General features: G+C 34.5%; 1 protein-coding gene across 1 annotated transcript; it reads left to right on the top strand.

Moving 5' to 3' along the window:
• The first annotated feature begins 9,797 nt into the window (after positions 1-9,797).
• On the top strand, positions 9,798-11,481 carry LOC137709048 (uncharacterized). Its single transcript, XM_068448191.1, is given in 4 exon segments — positions 9,798-9,851; positions 10,053-10,084; positions 10,086-10,426; positions 10,958-11,481. Coding segments are annotated over 4 exon segments (951 nt in total).
• Positions 11,482-20,496: the final 9,015 nt, after the last annotated feature.

Genomic DNA, 20,496 nt, shown 5'->3' with positions numbered 1-20,496 from the left:
CAACAGATATTATTGTCCTTGTAGACCTTGTCAACCATAACCACCAGGTATTTATTATCCCAAGCACGCAACTATAACTAGCATAAAGAGAAGATTAGCATACATATCCAAAAGAATTAGTAGGACTTTGAAGAAGCAAAAGTTTTATCTTGGTTACCTTGAACATCCTTCATTTATTCATAAATATAATACCATAGAAGTGCAACATAAAGTTATAGAAGCAAAAAGAGTAACATATCAAGTTTTAGAGACCTTGAGAGAAAAAAGAGAGTTCCTAAGAAACCAGTTAGCAGTAACTTTAGAGAAAGGTAAACTGTAGTTTATGATAGGCTATCTTAATTTAAAATTAGTGAACCACAAAAAAGAAAAATAACCTTAGACCAAAATAGTTTAGTTTGTTATTTTCCATTGAGAAAGCATAATCATATTTTGCCTAGTGAAGAAAATCCACAAGTCAATAGTATAGTAGATCTTATTATTAGTCAAGCAGAAAATATAAAGTTAGAAAATAACAAGCATAATCATTTGTTAAACCAGTTGGTAGAACATTTTCAGAAAATTCCATAAAAACAAATAGACAAAATCTAGATTATATTACATCTCAGTTAGAAGATAATAATAAATATATTCAAAGGTCTCCTAGCAAAAGAGAGGTAAAAGAGCTTATTGACCTCATAGATAGCAAACCTAAGCAAGTAGAACTTAGATCATTAGAAATAGTTGAGCAGTTAAAATTAGAAGTTCAAACAAAAAAAAAAAAAAAAAAAAAAAAAAAAAAAACAAAAGAGTTGAGTGAACAAGTAGATAAGTTACATAATAAAATAGATGGATTATTAGTTTAATGACCGATTCTAGAACTAGCTGAAAATATATCCAAGCTTGAAAGAAACTAGTAAGTTAGATAAAGAACCAGTAGGTTTAACAAATTTTTCAACACAAGTAGTCAATAGTAATATTCCCATTAGGAAAAATAATTTAATTATTCAATTAGGTTTAAGTTTGGCTAAGAAATTAGATCAAGTTGAAGAACAAAAAGCAAAAATAAACCAAGTTTTACATAACGCATCTTCATCACTTCCACCATCTTTGTTAGAAAAATTAGAAAATTTAACTTTAAGTGCAAATAATAATATTAGTAGACCTAAGATAAGTCCTTTTGATAATAGAAAATAGAACTTTTTAGGAGAAAAGGAAAAGAAGTAGTTAAAGCTGAAGATATTTATCCAAATGAAAAAGAAGCACAAGAATTTATTAGAAGAGGTTTCGAGAGAACACAGAAAAATAAATATAATTTGTATCAATTAGGTTTATTTGAAAAGAATTGTAAGTAGCATCAATCAACATGAAATTAGTTGTATTAATAAAGACGTTAACTTAATTTAATCAGTAAAGAAGCAGTTACTCATTTGAGAAAATCACATTTCAGTCAGATTCACATAGGAACAATATTAATTGGAATAGCAAGATTAACCAGAGCACAAGTAGGCACAAAAGCTTTAGTATACATATATGATGATAGATGGGATAATCACCAGCAAGCAGCAATAGGAACAGCTGAAGTAGACTTAAGTTCAAACTTAGTAGTCATAGGATGTATTCCAAATTATGTCATGACAATTAATGAATTTAGTAAATATATTGAAGTGAGCATAAGAACAAAAAATTATAATATGACATGAGAGTATAAAAATTTGTGTATTAACTTAATGTATATTGGTAAAGTGTCTGATAGATATAATCATAAGTTTAATTTAGAATTTCAAAAATTTAGTTCAAACATTTGGTAGTAAACATGTAAATATGATGAAGCAAAACCCGTAGATAATAGCTTTTTAGAATGAATTCAGTGGACATTACCTAATTTACAAGGCGCAAGAAATAGACAACCAGATAAACTACAAATATATGAAACTAGTACAGGTCAAGCAATAATTAGGTTTAGTAATTACAAGCAACTAGAAAAAATAGAAGAGGATGAAGGTGAGATCGAAAATGAGAGTATCCATATGGCTTTTGATAATTTAGATATTAATTTAGTTGAAATTTTTTTTGATCATATTGTAAATAAGCTTATAGAAGATATTGATCATTTAGATGAAGAACAATATTTCGAAAAATATAAGACATATGATTTAAGACTACACAAAATTTCAGATGAAGAGATGAAAATTTTAATTTTAGAAATAGGAGTAGAACATATTTTAGGATAAAAAGAATATAATAATTTATTAGAATTAAAAGCAGAATGTAATCCAGCAGAAGAAAGTAGCACATCAGGAGAAGAAAATCCAAATCCAAGACACATAGGTAGAACTGATCAACAATTTTTTAGACCAACAAATGAACAATATAAAAAACAAGCTAGAGTAGATTATACGGATAAAAGTAAGATGAAACCATCTAGAAAAAATAGGATTCCATATCTAAGAGGATTAGAACAAATTAATATAGCAGGAAATATATTAAATTTAGATAATGTAGATCCACAAGATTGGGAGAGAACGATTGAGAGATGGGAGAAAGGTTGCGTACATGCATCATTATTGTTATATTTTAGTAATTCACAAAATATGTTAAACTATTTTGAACATACCTTAGATGGTTTAGTTTTTTTATTATTTCCAGTCATGGAAAGTTCAAAATCCTGAACAGCATCAGGCAGCTAAAACAAATTTTAATATTAATGGTTTTGTTACTTTGATTAAGCAAGAATTTTTAGATCATAATAGGTTAGATGGTAGAAGCGAACAAGAACAAATAAGAGCAATTAGAAATTTAGAACAATTACAAATTTGTGATTTACAGTATATACCTGAGTATACCACAAATTTTTTTTTTAATATTTAGGAAGAACAAGTAGAATTAATGATATTAATTTATTAGATACTTATATGACAAAAATAAAAGGACAAATAAGAGAAAAGATTTGGAATGAAAGGCAAAAGCATTCAAAGAAAAATAATATTGCAATACGACTTAGAATTCAACATGTATATGATATACTTAGACAAGAGTGTAGTCAAACAAAAGTTAAGAGACAAATTAGGAAACAATTTTACATGAGTTGTAAAAATATAGATTTACCACAACAATATGGTTGCCATAAGAAAAATAAGCATAAGAAAATATACAAAAAGAAATATAAATCATATAAACAGTATAAGAATTTCAGCATAAAACCTTCAAGAACATATAGGAAGAGAAAATACATTCCAAAACAATTTAGAAAAAGAAGTGGCAGACCTTGGATTAGAAAATATAAAGCACCAAAAAATAAGAGTAGTTGTAAATGTTATTCATATGGAGAAGTTGGACACATTAGACCTAAATGTCCAAAATTAGGTAAACAGCCGAGAGAAAAAGTACATTTAATGGAATTGTTTAAGTTAGAAGAATATGAAGATATACAGTCAATATACAGTTTAGATAATTTAAGTGATAATGAGAGTATTTATAGGGAAGGGCTAGATGATGTTTGGGAGTGGTGGTTCGGCTGAAATCGTCAAAAAAACAATGGATTTCACCGTAGAAACCCTCCAGCTACAACCAGGTCGCTGGTCGCACGGGTCAAAGGTTGATTTCGTGCTTCTCGTTTCTCTCCCTTCCCCTCCTTTCTTCTGCTCCCCATTCGTCCAAACCCCTCTCATTTCCCTTCTTCTCTCCTTTGTTTCCTATCTCCACTACCTATTTCCATCTTTCTTCAATTGTGGTTCCATCAGATTATGCTCCAAAAAAAATCTGGAGCATTCCAGAAAATAACCAATTTACTAAAATACCCCTGACTTTAAACGTTAGTAACTCATTTGTTATAACTCCAAAACACATTCTGTTTGCGCCCACACACTCGTGTCAACGAGTACTACCCGAATAAGCCAAGAAAATAGATCTTACATGATACGACAAGGCGGTTAATAAAAATCAACATATATGCCTCAAAGGGCATTTTCGTAATTTCTCATTTTTAAATTATAAAAATCGTAGTAATTGGGGACGGGTCGTTACAAGGATCATACCCATTCATTTTAGGTTTAAATTTTTTGAAAAGTTTACAAGGTTTTTTATTTATGAATCTTAACATAACATTTTTCAAAAGAGGTATTACAATAACTGATCAAAGTAATACTGTAGAAGCATACAAAAATATAAGTATAGAAGAATCTAGTAGTCAAGATGGTTATTATTTAGAAAACTCAAAAGAAAATGATGAGCATAATAACATAGAAGAGTTTGATGAAGAAATTTTTGAACATGAATATCTGATTTAGAAGAAGGAACGCGTATAGAAATATTACAGTTAAATAAACCAAAGAGTTTGGAAGAATTATTACAATTAGCAGAACAAACTAGAATTATAGGAGAAGACCAATAGTTACATTGGAATAAAAATAAAATAATAGCAAAATTAGATATAATTAATCCAGTTTTAACCATAAAGACAGCTGATATACATTCTAGTTTAATAGACAAACAAGAATTTGAGCAACAAATAAAAGAGTTGTTAAACTTAAAAGTAATTAGACCCTCTAGGTCTAGACATAGATTAGCAACATTTATTGCAAGAAAACATTCAAAACTAAAGATAGGTAAAGCTAGAATTGTTTATAATTACAAAAGATTAAATGATAATACATATGAAGATAGTTATAAGCTACCAAATAAGGATTAGCTTATAAATAAAATTCAAGAGAGTAAATATTTTAGTAAATTTGATTGTAAATCAGGACTTTGGCAAATAAGATTAGCAGAAGAATCAATTGAGTGGACAACTTTTACTTGTCCAAAAGGACATTTTGAGTGGCTTGTTATGCCATTTGGACTTAAAAATGCTCCGTCAATCTTTCAAAGAAAGATGGATCAAATTTTCAAGAAATATGATAATTTTTGTAGTGTTTATGTAGATGATATTTTTAGTACATAGTAAAAATTGTAATGAACATAGAAACCACTTAGAAATGGTTTTACAAGAATTTATCAATAATGGAATTGTGATTAGCAAAAATAAAATAGCATTAGAAAAGCAAGATATAGAATTTTAAGGAATGTATATCAAGTCAGGTACAATCCAAGTACAAGATCATATAGCCAAAAAGGTCTTAGAATTTCTCGATAAGTTAGAAGATATGAAATAGTTACAAGCATTTTTAGGATTGTTAAATTATGCAAGAAATTTTATCCCTAATTTAGGAAGAAAAATAACAGTATTACATAGTAAAACTAGCAAAACTAGACAAAGTATTTTAATAGTGAAGATATTAAATTAGTTCAAAATATAAAGGAAGAAATTATTAAACTTAAGCGATTAACATTACCATTAGACGACAGTTACAAAATAGTTCAAACAGATGCTTCATCATTAGGATAGACAAGTATACTATACCAGAAAAAGTATAAGGAGTCACCAAAGTATGACGAACAAGTTTGTAGATATTCATCAGGAAAATTTAGTGATGTATAGTCAAGATTACCATCAACAAATTTAGAAATTTTAGGAATAATTAATTCACTTGAAGCATTCTCTTTATTTTTACATAATGAAGTATTTACGATTAGAATAAATTGCCAAAATATAGCTTCTCATTATAACAAGATACAAGCTAATAGACAGGCAGCTCGAAGATGAGTTAATTTTGTTGATTCAATTATAGGGAATGGGTTTAAACCAATTTTTGAACATATAAAAGGTAATGACAATGCATTAGCTGATATCTTATCAAGATTAATTTGTTGAACAGGAATGGAATATCATGGACCATCATCCTCAAATGGTACAAGACCACAAGGTAGAAGAGCACTTTTCAATAACATAATGATTCACCATAGACTTACCAGCATCACCACATGTACCAACGTTCAACTTTAATGACAATATTGTTAAAGGAATTAGAAATCCAACTCTGAGGTATAAGTCAAGAGTACCAGGGCTTTTTGATAGGCAGCAGGTTTTCCTAGATAATGTTTAGAATATCCAAATTAAACAGTCAAACATGGGGTTAGGTCATGAAAAATTAATTAGAGCCTTAGAACAAGAGTTTCATAGTTTTAATTTTAGTATCCATCAAAGCCAGCATCATATTCATTCTCTTGAGCATAACCTTCAAGTTATTTCTAGAGATCATGAGTCATTACTTAGTAAGTTTACCAAAATGAACCAAGAACTCCAATCTTTTAGAATGCAGCAAAAGGCAAGTGACACCCTGAAAAGAGAATTGAAAATAGATTTAGAAACTGATCAGCATAAGAATAAAGAAAAATAGGTTATTGAACCCATAGAACAAGAGGCTAATGAGCCCATAAAAGAGATTAAGATTGAGCTCTTAGAAGAAGACATTGAAATGGAGTATCATCAAAATAATGAGCAGCATCAGCATCTGAGTGACAAAGAAAAACAAGAAAGATATGAAATTTTTCTTAGTAATATATATTTAGACTTAATAATAGATGAGATCCTATTAGAAGAAATTTCAAAAGTAAAATTAAGAATAATAGCACCAAATATGCAAAATGAGAACTTGAGCAAAGAATCATAGTCCATGAAAGAGTTACAATTACAATTACAATGTGCTTTGTATCAGTCCATCTTTGATCCAAAACCAGGGATGAATATTATTACAAAGATGTATCCACCATGTCTTTGTGATAGTACAGATAATTGTATTTGTAAACCAGAGGTTAGCATAACTGTGGCCAGGATTAACATGAAAAATTTTAGACCATGACATTTTAGTTATGAGCATCAGAAAAAGCATAATGTGGTAAAAGTTACCCCTCCCTTACTATTAGAGTTTGGCTATCTTGATAAAATATTCATTAACCATATTTCCGAATTAGAATATTTTCCTGAAAAACTTATAAAAGTAGTAGAAGATTATCTGGAAAGGTGGAAAGAAATTTGCGTAATTTTATTAGTAGTCCTCCAAATTGGTATGTACATATATGCATAAGGAGAAAGCCAGGCGTATAGCCATGATTAATGAAGAGTCATTTAAACTATCCCCTATCTCCTCACATAGGTGGACTCCTTCATACAAAAATATTCTAAAATTTCGAGGGATCCAAATGCTAGCTTTAGCTGAGCTTGAAGATTTTAGGTATGATATAGTATTAGTAGCAGAAAAAGAAGAAATGTATATTTACAGTAAGACAATGATCAGTCATCAGCCCTATTGGAAACCTCAATATTTCAAAGAAGAAATAGCAGAAATGTACTACAAGGTGAACAAAGATAGAGAAAGAGATGCAAAGCTAGTAGAAGGTGATGAACATTATTGGAACAATTTGACAGAAGAAGAGCTGCATAACATTGACAACATGATGAAAACATGAAGAGCTGGCAGTAAATTAGCATAAGTTGAATAATATCATGTAAAATAATATATTTTCAGACAGAAATATCAATATCATTGTGGATCCCGCTACAATAATAAAATAATGGCATAAGAGTAAATAAAGAAAAGAGCTTGATCCATTATAGACTTTTCATACACAAAATGTCCTTTTGATTAAGAATGAATAGTGATAGGCCCTTTTCGTTAGAATTCCCTTAATAATTCTCTCAAAATTGATGACGTGATTCCTTCATTTTTTTCATAGGGAATTGTTATTAGCACTTTAAAAATCTCATTCTAAACTACTCACAAGTGTATTTTTCTTTCTAATTATAGAAAGTTCGGAGTGCTAATAACAATTCTCTTTTTCATAATCTTTTATCATTACTGGGGAAAAAAGGAGAGTTCAAAATTGCTTTTTATATCTTTTGCAGGTGTTTCTCGCGTTCCGATAGATCATGCCTATACAACAATTTAGAAGAGAAAAAAAAAAATTAAACTCGAATGCATAGATAAAAATCCGACATCTATCTACTAGAATGTTGAACCACGGCGTGGCTCGTACATGGTCCTTGTAGTTTTTTGCCTCGTTAGTGGTTTAAACTGAACTTTAAAATAACTTGACTGCCGAAAGCAAAGTTTTTTTTAGACAAAATATTATAAGAACAAAAAAGGTTCAATGAATAGCCCAAGAATGTTCCATCCATACCTTCAGATGAAATAAAAATTACAACGTGTCAAGCTTAAACGCTGTATGCAAAATTTTTAATGTAAATTAACGAAATATTTCGTTTGTAATAAAAAAAATAAAGAAGAGTCACACATCAATAATTAATTTTAAAGGTGAGTAAATATTTCTTTTCTTCCGTTAGTTAGTTAGCAGTGTGACTTCTTTACCCTAAACTTACTTATTGAATAATGTTAAGGAGATTAAATTTTTAAATCAAATAATGTATCACCAATATAAAACAAACACGTTAATCAACACTTCTAATCATCAACCACCATAGTTAAGTTAATAGTGTCTCACGATTGTCTTATTTTAACAATTAAGATAAACAAATTAATTAACACTTAAGTAATAATTCAACTATTAACCACCACATCATTTTATTTTACAAATTTAATTTAAAATTTTAATCTCGCAACATTATCCTTACTTTTATCCTTGAGGGGGCATTTGTTTGCCCTCGTTAAAGTTCACTGGACTGGACAAAATTAAGGGTTAGTCCAGTCCCATGTTTGTTCCTAGCAAGGATTAGCTTTAATGAGACTAGCTTTCACTCGCCTCAACTAAAGGCAGGACTATCCGGTCTTAGTGATTACCCCTGAGAACCATGGGACTAGCTAAGACCATCATCTCTCTCATCCTTGTCCCACTCGACGACTACTCACAGCCACTCCTTGTGACCTTTGACCACACACTGCCGTTAACTTTTTGATTCGACTATCTCTTTCAAATGCGTTTCACAACCAATTTTCACATAAAAAATATACCAAACAGAAGCTGGGAGTGAGGGGATTCCATTTCTACCTGAATCGAGGCCAAAAGGTGGTCGGAGGTGGCCGGAAATTGGCCCGGAAGTCTCGGCATGTTTTGGGTTTCTTCAAATCCATGACAGATTTGAGCATGCAAGGCTTCGATCTGTGTCCAAGGATGGAGAGCAGTTTGTTGGTGGTGCTAACCTCATCCAATTCGACGAGATTTGGTTAGAAAACACGATGGAAAACCTGCAACTCGTCGGTAAAAATGGAGATGTGAGGTTTTGTCGAATAACACATAACTAGAGCCAGGAAGAGAGGAGAGAGAGACTGGAATCGAGAGGGAGTTGGACAGAAAAAAGAGAGAAATAGAGACTAGAATTGAGATGTCTAATCTGGGAGAAGGAAGGGTGGGACGGAGAAGGGAAAGAAAGAGGGAGAGAGTGACGGTGAAGGAAGGAAAAGAGGGAAAAAAATATAGGATAATAATAAAATATTAATATTTATTAATTAAATAATATAATATTATTTATCCTACTTTTTAGTCCGACAGTGCACTGAACGGTTCACTAAGCTAGTCTAGCTTAGTTTATTCTAAGCTATAGTCCAACTTAATTCTTCAAATTAATCTAATTCGAGATAGTCTGATGCAACAATCCTGATTGTCCATCCTTAATATGAATTCAACAAAAATTACTTTATCCTTTGTTAAAAAAATTACTTTATCAGAGGCTCATACAGTGCCTGTGTGTATTGCATGATAGATCAATACGTGGCACCTATACATAGTAAACGTATCATGTTCATAAGAAACGGTGCCTGCAAGTGTGAGGTGTCCAGTTGTTGATTACTTTCTAATTTCACTTTTTCCTTCCGCTTCCTTGCTGAAATGAACAAATTAACGAAGGTTCTCAGATTTTCTCTTCTTGGCAAAAACATAAGTAGAAAATTTGCAACTTTCAATAGGCGTTGTTTCACAAGCGTTGTAAAATGGGACAAGGCCAAGAAGTTAAGACTAAAGATGATGCCCAAGTTGAAATTCAGGTTTGTTTCTGTTTATATCTGTGCTCAAGTGGTTCAACGTGTTTATCTTTGTATCCGAGCTCGTGTTTGAATTCTGTCCTGAATGAAATAATGATTTTATGTGTTTGTTGACTAGACCCTAATATGGAAGTTGAAGTTAAATGTTGATTTGATAGTGATATTAATGTGCTATGTTGATTGTGTGACAAAATTAGATGGCAGGAAGGGGGGGAAATATGTTTCTTCTACCGGCCCAGACGACGTTCAACGGTTGTACATTGTTTTAAGGCCGGAGTCTGGTGAGAGGCCAGTTGAAGAAAAGCAGGACCCCGATTCGGGTAAAGAAGGTGCGATGGCAAAGAAGAAGGGACCGAAATGTTCTGGTGAAAGCGAGAAGGGTTCGGGTGGTGGCGGAAAAAGTGAAGGTGGTGGGCATGGCAGGCAGGAAGTGAACATTGAGAAGCAGCCATTGCTGAGGTTCATAGTGATGGGAAGGAAAAGCCTTCCAGATCCAGGAAAGAAAGGCAGACCCTACTGGGGTTTTGTTGAGATGGTCGCCACGAATATTGATGATGTGAAAACTGCTCTTCAAGGGGGTTAAGTTGTCTAATTCTTTAGGTTTCATTCGTCAACCTACACTAAATTCATCAACCTTTTTTTTGTTGTTTTGTGTGGTTAATTCTCAGCTTATTTTTCGTAGCGTGTTACTAATCTTGATGTTATAATATGGATTGGTTCACGAATTTAATGTATTTAATTAATAATATGGACTAATCCATGAATCTAGGGTATTTAGTGAATCGGTAATCCCACATAATAGTTCTAGTATATATATTTGGAAACTTGTTTTGGAGAAAATTTTGTGTCTGATAAGTGCTACCTGATGATGTTTTATACTTTGGTCAGGGTACAGAGTTAATTTCTTGTGATAGTGCTATGGTCGCATGAGTTACTACTCATACTTCTGGAGAAATTTTTGTATATGACAGATACCGTAACACATGGTGATGACAATGTATACTTCAAGTGTTAACAGTCTCATTTTGAGCAATTTATTTGTAGTTTTGGACGTAATCCAAAAAAGATGGGTAGAGATCAGTGTTCATTCTATGTATGTTATATTGCAGAGGAGTATGAAACTAAAACAAGAGAACACAGACATACTTCTGAAGCAAGGGCATTAGGAGAAGGCGTTTACCGCATTCTGCGGCACGAGGGGTGAAAGAAACCCCACACTCATCTGATTTACAAGCTGGGGTTCCCACCCGAAAATGAGAGCAATAAGCCTCAGGAGTCCCTTAACATTAAACATGAAGGCTCATTTCATATTCAGATAAAGAACCCTGATCAACACGCCAGCAGCAGAACTAGTTCTCGGTCCAGAGGGCTACAGAACAAGCGCACAGCTAATTTTCCTGCCCACCTGCAAGGCCTGTTTGGGAAATTACGGTACCACCCAGCTGATCCACCCGACTTCTTGAACTACGAAGGATGTGAGTTCTTGCTCATATCAGCTTCGGATGATGTAGAAGAGGAGTTGGGGTTGGATCTTCAGACAGAAGAGGAAGCCAATGAATCTTGGTCCGATTTGATCAAGACTTTCGGGGAGATAGCATCAACCAAACCTCTTCTGAAAGGCATTTGGGTGTGAAAAAAAAAACGGGGGAAGGATAAAAAATAAGAAGCCAGCCTTTTTGTTCCTTTGGTGGTGTAAATCTTGTTGCTTTCGACAAAACATTAGGAGTGAGTTTGTATGTAACTTTAATGCAAACTGGCCCCTTGTGCACGTGTAGAGACATGTATTTTATGCAATTACTTTTGTTTTAGTACAGACACCTCTGCAATACAACGACTGTGCAAATTGGATATGTCAATGTAGCTCCTGAACAGACGTTAAACCCAACCGTGAATTCCTTTGCACAACCACCCAATGTGTACGTGTGAATTGCTTGCACTCGCACGTACAAAATGAAAGCCCGTTTGTTTGGTACCCAAAGCTATTTTTTTTGGTTTTTGGACTTTTAGACTTCTTCATTGGATGCCATTTTCAACCGAAATGGCTAAACATAGCCCCGTTCAGTCGTTGGGTTGTATTTTTTAAGTTTATATATCCCTGCAAAAAAAAAATTATTGTTAAATGAACAGTGTTAGGCCATGCACATATATCATTTCCAACCGAAGGGTAAACACAGCCCCTTCAATAATGTATTATTTTTTAAGTTTATATTTTTAAATTTATTGATTAATTTAGATAAACTACCGTTATATGTTTTCAAATTTAACAGTTGAATTTGAATTAATTATTGCAACTAAGAAGTTAGGTCCCAAGAAATGGCTAAAGCCATCTCCAATGGATCAACCCATAGGCTATGTTTTAGCCCGAAATTGAACAAAACTTATCTCAAATGGAGGTTTGAGCCAAAAGAAAAAATGACCCATTAGGCCAAACTCAAACCCTTTGACCATCGGGCTGGGCATGTTGAGCCAGCCACCCAGCCCATTTGAGGGGCCCATGCTATCAGCATCCTACTTACTAGCTGAAGTCATATTTTGATTTTTTTTTTTCAAGGACGAAATTTGAGAAAAAAATTATAATTTTTTTTTATATAAATACTAAGCTATGTCTACACTATTTCTCATATCATTTTCACCCTTTCATACTATCTTTCTTAGAAAACTATAATAGTGAAACTAATAGAAGGCTAGAAGAATTGCAGGCAGTGGTTGACTAGTTTTCTGTATTTATCAACAGCAAAGAAACCAAAATATATACAAAAACATCAAGTAATGGTGATATAACTAATAAGAAAGTAAATATTTTACAGTAATGATGATATATTACAAGGATTCTACAATATATTACAAGGATATTTCTTAATAATTTTACCTTATTTTATTTCAATTGTTCACATTCTTTAAACTCCTAATTTGTTATAATTTTTAATATCTAAGTTGTTATAGTTTTAATACTTAAGTTGTTGTAGTTTTAATATTTAAGATGTTGTATTTCAATTAAGTTGTATTTCAATTAAATTGTGATCTTTGAATTAATGTCTAAGTTGTTAGCATGCAAGTAAAATTAAAATATTTAATAACATGAAACTTAAACAACATTTAACAAATAACCTTATTTTATTCATTTAGCGATAAGTTACACTCAAAATATGTGTGGATAGCCTTATTTTAATATGGTAGTTTAATTCAATTAACCAATAAAATTAAACAACAAACTTAAAAATAATAAATTATTGAGGAGCTAAAAAATAGCCTCTTCGATTGGAGATGGTATATAAATATGGTTTGGCATTGTTCATTTAAAAATCATTTCTTGCAGGGCTATAACTCTGAACAAGGCTAAACATAGCCCCTCGGTTGAAGATGGCCTAAGAGGGGGGCTACATTTAGCCAGCCTAATGCCCCTTTGGTCAAATTATAGTCTAGTGGACTCCATAGAATTATTGCAAAATCTATTCTCGGATTTCACCGTTTAAAATTACGTATTTCGTATTCTTATTCTTAGTTTTGACGCTTTTATATTTACGACGTATTTGATCCCTAAGTTTTTGTTTTTTCACTTATCTTTATATATTTGGATAGTGCTCGTCGAAACGAATGCGTGGGAGCAAACAGAATGTAATTTGGAGTTATAATGAAGATTCTACGAACCTTTAATCATCGAAGGCATTTTGGAAAATTGACAATTGAACAGGTGAAATTTGTTGTCTGCCACGTGGGACCCACAGATTGGTCCCCATTTTTCTTGATTCTTCTTTTACTCTTCTTCTTTCTCCCGTTACTCTCCCTCTCATTCACTCTTCTTCACCGGGACACGCCACCATCCACCACCATTTCTTTTCCAGCAAATTGGACCTTGCAAACATCCTCACTGTGTTCACCATCATCCCAGGAACCTGTTTTATGTGTTGGATACTCGAGTTTACCTCGGGATCAAACAAATCAAGAACCTCCATTTGAGCCGTCATTTTGCAGGTCAATTTCACCTATATTATGAGCAAATTGAGACCTCTAAGCACCATAATTGGATTTCTCACGACGTGTAGATGAATTTTCATGTTTGGATCGTGTAATTTGGTTGAAAAATGAGAAAGTTATAATGACTTAAAGTTTGCCCTGCTTCCGGCGAACCCGTGACCTTCCAGACAATTTTTCAGCAAAACCACCGCGATTTATCCATCTAAAAAGATGTCAATCTGTTCGTCTAGTTCCAAGCTATGATTTTCATTTTTGAATCACTCAATTTCGTTGAGTATTTACAGAGTTATGGACGTTTAAAGTTTGCCGGTGAGTTACCAGTTTTCCCGCGGACAGCTGTCTTTCAGGCCATTTTCCGGCCACCTCCGGCCACCATTTGGGCTTCAAGGGTGTAATTATGTTCTACACTTCTCTAGCTTCGTTTTGGTATATTATGGGTCAAATTTGGTTGAGAAACGATGAGATATGGAGTTCTAAAGATTGCCTAAAGGGACCATTGACTTTTGTTGATTTTTTTGGGTTTTGGCCCATGAACTATCTTAGGGTTTTTCGACATTTTAAATCCATTTTTGACATCCGTTTAGTGAAATTCTAATGTTTTAACGTAGTTTCGCAGTTGATCAGCTAATTAACTGCCACTTTAATTTGTGATTAGCAGAGATCCGACTGTCGGATCATGATGAAGTTTTAGTATGTCGTTCTATGAGTATAATGAGGACCTTAGGAAGTTACAGATCTGAAATCCGATGTGTGGATCTTCTAGATTGAATTGCTAGGGTTGTAGACCAGACAGTTGACCTTTGACCCATAGTTAACTTTTGGTCAATGGATCCCAAATCATTCTAGAATGTCCTAGATGACATGCACAAGCTACGATTACGTGTTCTATCAATAAAATTTTGAAACGTGATTTGATATTTGTTCTAAGGGACGATCGTTCGTGACGCCTCGATATTCGTGCTAGGGAGTCGTAGTGCGCGCTCCATGTGAGTGACTTTAATACATGTGATATTGGTAATTACCCTGTTTTTGTAATTGTTATCCTGTGTGGATATGGTTTTGTAAATGTGTTTTCTATTGAATTGTTATTTTTAATACTTAGCCATCGATGTAGTTTTATGAAATGTGATTTGACGTGCATATTGGAAATATAGTTTGTTTTGTATGATTGGCTTGATGTGATGAAATGTGAGGGCTAGTAATGGACCATGAACCCATTGTCATGGGGTTTGTTGCTTCGAGACTTGTTTCACATATCGTATCATTATTTCATTTCTCGTTTCGTTCAGCCGTTATAATTGTGTACCTTGTGCTTTGTTTCATTTCTTGTTTCGTTGAGCTTTTGTATTTTGAGTACTTGTTTCATGTCTTGTTCTTCGAGCGTTGCTATATTCCTTGGACTTCTGCTTTGTTCCGTTGAGTATTCCGGAACTAGGTTTCCACTGGGGTTCTGTTAAGTGGTCCGATTCCCTGCTCCGTCTAGATTCAGTTGAGTGGTCTGGAATCGTATCCACTTGAATTCCGTTAAGAGGTCCAGAATCCCTTTTACTTCACGATTCCGTTAAGTGGTCCGGAATCGTATCTTGGTTGGATTCCGTTGAGTGGTCCGAATCCCCTTTTGGTGTCTTGGTTCCTTTGAGTGGTCTGGAACTCGATTAATTGCTTTGTTGATTCTTCAAATTGAGATAGCTTCAGAGATGTAGGCTTCGGCCGAACTGTGTCGTTCTAGCCTTACTTTTCATTGTGTTGTATGAGTTTATGTTTATGAGCTTTTATGATTTGTTTCAGACGAGCCGTTGGATGTCAGGGTGACTCCTTCGGGATTTTCAGTGACTTGATTATGATTTCATAAAATATGATTTTATATTTGACATTTATAATTAAACTGAATCATTGGTTGGTTTTTAATAGTATCACATACATAGAATTATTGTCACTCACACGACCTTCGCGGCTTATCCGGGTTGTTGTTTGCCCGCTGCACCATTCCTATGGTGTAGGGGCGATTATGCAGGTTTTAGTAGATACGAAGAGTTTTGGGGTAGCAGACAGAGTTCAGAGAGCTTGGAGTGTTAGTTTACCCCTATACTTTCCTTAAAAAGATGTGATTATTGTTATTTTCAGTGTAGTATTTCAGTTTGTATTTCCTGGCATCCCCCCTACAGTTTACCGTCACGTGTCGATTTCGGGTGTATCTTGGGATCGGGGCGTGACAACTTTTGGTGGTATCAGAGCTTAGGTATTAGATGCCCATACCTTTACCTTAGAGTGAGGAAACCTTGGGTAGGTTATGGGTGGCTAGACCTTTACATAAGCAATGTGGATTCGTCCCGAGTCTTATTTATTCGCTTACTCTAAATTCTTTTATTCTTCAGACTTACAATGACGACTCCACATGGTTTTACCGAGTCAATTGAGGATGATGTTCCCGATGATAACATAGCTCCTGGCACTGATCAAGAAGCTAGCCATGACTATGGTGGACCCGATGGTGATTTTCGAGCAATTGAGGATTTGGCTCAGCTTATGCAAGCTCACATTTGTGCGACTTCTGCTAGTGGGAAGTCTTTGTATAGAGAGTTTCGTACTCATAAACCACCTTCATTCGATGGTTATACTGATCTGCGGGCGGCTAAGTTTTAGATTAATCAGATTGCCAGGATTTTCACCGTCTTACGTTGTTCGTCAAATGAGCAAGTAGATCTTGCTGCGTATATGTTGACAGGCAAGGCTTACGAGTGGTGGCAGATCACTCGTCCTGTATTGGCAGTCGGTGGATCCATTACTTGGGAGCGTTTTCATACGGCATTTTAAGAGCAGTACTTCCCAGATTCTTTTTCAGACGAGCTCGAGGCGGAGTTCGCTACTATCGAGCAGAGCACAAATACAGTTGTTGAGTATGTGGCTCGTTTCACCAGACTTTATCGATTTTCTCAACCTCTCCCTGAGGAGAAGAAAACAAAGAAACTTACTCGGGAATTTAAGCCTAGTATTCAAAATCTACTATCGATTCAGGGATTGACATCCTATGCTCAGGCCATTGATCGTGTATGCACTACGGAGATTAATGAGGCGCGTGATGCATGAGCTAGTGGTGAGCAGAAGAAAAGGACCCGGTCGGAGGGTCAGATATTTGATACATTTTCAGGTGAGGCCCGACGACTTGTTGAATTTACATTTGGTGGATCTTATGGCTTTACTCACAAGGGACATCATGGATTTGCACGAGATGACCAACTACTTTTGGGAGAGATTCTCATCGTTCTACTAGGTAAGGTCATCACAGTCGCTTTCATGGGCGCAAATCCCATAGTTCTTCTGGGGGAGGATCACAGACGCAGTCTCAAACAACCATACCACGAGTTTGCTCACACTGTGAACGTCGACCGACATAGCGGTCCATGCATAGATGGGACTTTGATATGTTTTCAGTGTGGCCAGGTTGGTCATTTCATGAGCAAGTGCCCGAAGGGGGTAAGTATTGATATGAGCACAACGATGGCTAATGTTGGTGGTCCAGTTGCACCTTCAGTTCAGGATACGTCATTCAGAGCACCTTCAGACTCAGGTCAGCAGAGATTTGTTTGATAGAGAGGTCGACAACCTAAAGTCAATCAATAAAGATCAGGATCGAGGCGTGACAATTATAGCCTAGCCATGGGTTGGAAATGAGTTCTTGGCCAAATCAAGCTATGTTTTGGCTTTTGGACTTTTAGCCTTCTCCGTTGGAGATAACCTCCATTGGAGATAACCTTAGGCCATCTCCAACCGAAAAGACTATGTATAGTCCCCATCTAGAATTATAGTCATGTAAGAAATTATTTTTTAATGAATAGTGACAAGCCATATTCATATATCATTTCCAACCAAAATGGCTAAACATAGCCCCTTAATAATTTCTTAGTTTTAATTTTACTCTTTAAATTTATTAAGTACTACTTATATCATACGAACATAAGGTTACCAAGACATGATTTAATAATTTATTAGTTTTTAAGTTTACTTTTTAAATTTATTAACTACTACTTATATCATATGAAAATAAAATTACCGAAACATGATTTTTTAAGGTGGATAGAAAGTGAGAAATGGATTAAAATGAGTCAAGGTAGTAAAGATTAGGTAGAATCATCTTTTTAAAATTGAGGTCCTAATTTAGTTAAAAGAGAGATTTATGTGTATAGTTTATTGCACTTTTTCATTTAGAATACCCATTATAGGGAACCGGATCCCCTCCGGACCCAAAAGAACTGAACCTAAAGATCAAATGATTTGAGTCATTGAAATTTGATCTAATAGCTACAATTATTATAACTTTTAGATGGACCTCTTATTTGTAGTTGTTGGATCAAATTTCAATGATCCGGATCATTTGATGAGTGGGCACAGTTCTTTTGGATTCGGAGGAGATCTGGTTTCCCATTAAAGAATCAAGTGTCCACCCAGATGTCAAGAAACCCAAAAAGGTGTTGGTGCTGGGCTCCACAATTGGGGCTGCTAGGCGGGCTTAACATGCCCAGCCCAATAGCCTTTTGGCTATTCTTTGACCTGGTGGGTTCTCATTTTTTTGGCCCAACCTTTCATTGAAGTTGAGTATTGTGGCACTTCGGGTTAAAATTTGGCCTATAACCTTATAACCATATCCATTGGAGATGGCCCTCGTACCCTCAGGGATAGGGCTATATGTGTTCACGGACGTTGGAGGTCCATGCAAGCTCTATTTTCTCAAAATATGTAATTCATTAAGGACCTCAAGGGTCATCATCCATGTATACACAATGACTTCGACTTAAAAACATTTGATTCCTCTGCAACTTGGGCCGGATTTTGGCGTAGTGTTGGATGGTAAGAAACAAATTACTTATGAATAAACAAACAGAAGAGTAATATATATTTTTCCTTATGTGCTTGAAAGATGGCTATATGTGGAACATCCACTGGTCATGAACATACGTAAGGTGTGCTCATTGATTGCGAATTCCACATACCCCCGGTTGGCGCGGGTAGGCCTTCCCAAGCCAATTTTGTCCAATTTCGTACCTAATCTGATGATCAGAAACGCATTACAAGTTACAATTTAATTTCTCGGTTATCAAACCAATTTAACCAAACCATTAACATTCATTTATAAAAAAGATTAAGGGCGAGTCGGGGAAGAAGCAACCAGTACATGGTGCATCTACACATCGCCCCTATAATAGTAATCTTAGGAAGAAACACATTCCATTTGCTTTTTCATAGTAATTTTCAAGTATGTTGCACCTTTTTCGAGAATCATTTCCAAACGAGCTCTATCAGTAATATGATTACCAGCATTTATAACAAAGAAAATGAACACAATAGCTTAACAAATGCTCAAGAAAACAAACACAACAACTTAACAAATGCTCATTTCTCCACAATCATTTCCAAACGAGATCTATCAGTAACATGATTACCAACATTCATAACAAAGAAAATGAACACAATAGCTTAATGCATGCTCAAGAAAACAAACACAACAGCTTAACAAATGCTCATTTTTCCACAATAATTTCCAAACGAGCTCCATCAGTATTATGATTATCAACATCCGTAGCTAAGTGAACGAGCACAATAACTTCACAAATGCTCATTTTACTGATCAACGCTAATCTAATTATAACCCTTAAAACAGAACAAACAAAAAAACTTGAACTAGTTACTCAAACTGCCACGCAGCTTCAAATATTGCCCAACGGCACACTTTTCTTCCGACCAACTTGCCCCAATTCTTCAAGGAAACCAGGCTTTTAGTGTAACTGAAGATGACGAGGTCTCGTCTTCTCTTCCCAGTCCAAAAATTATATCGATGCAAGTTTTATGCGTCTTATGGATTTATCTCTTATAGCTCAGAACCAAATGTAGTGGTGTGTAGGAAGACAATTTGTATAAGCGAAATATATGCCATGCTTCCATTCACCAAAAGTCTCAATTATAATATCTGTATCCTCGGATAAGGAAATATCCGCAATGGCCAAACATCATGTGCATCTGTTAGAATCAGAACGATCAAAACCTTGTAAGGGACGTGTCTGTTAAATTTTCAGAAACACAGACAATTTTGCAAACGTTAGCTGTATTGTCAAATCCCATGACGTACCACCTTTCTCTGCCGGGCATAACAACGTTGTTTATTGGTCCTTTGAGAGGATTGGCCAAGTAGCATGGACCTCCACTTCTCCTTTTAAAGCAAAACAAGTTGTAAAAAAATAAATTCTACTTCATATTAATGCAATTGGGAGAACATATTTGATGGATTATGGCTTTTTTAAGTTATATGAATGAGTGTTCAGCTAAGTTATGGGTATATTCAAGTTTCTCAATTAGGCTTAGTAATTGATTTGCCCCTGAAACTGTAATTTAGTCTCATTTTACCCTTTAAAACTGGTTTTGTTTCACTTTCCTCCATGAAACTGCCATTTATGTCTCATTTGGTCTCAGTTCACTCTATTTTCGGCTATTCCGTTAAATCAACGTTAAATTAAAGGGTAGTATGGAAATTTTATTTTTGATTTAAATCTTTGCCTCCAACTTGCTTGCTAAAACAATCCCAAATCCATTTTCGATAACGCTAATTCAAACCCCGTCTGTTTCTCTTGCTGATTAATATGGAGTTGTAGTTGTAGTCATTGGCAAAAGCAAATAATGCATT

The sequence above is a fragment of the Pyrus communis genome, chromosome 11 (assembly GCF_963583255.1).
Source record: "Pyrus communis chromosome 11, drPyrComm1.1, whole genome shotgun sequence".
NCBI lineage: Eukaryota > Viridiplantae > Streptophyta > Magnoliopsida > Rosales > Rosaceae > Pyrus > Pyrus communis.
Note: the sequence above shows the minus strand (reverse complement) of the source record. Positions and strands in the feature narration are given on the sequence as shown.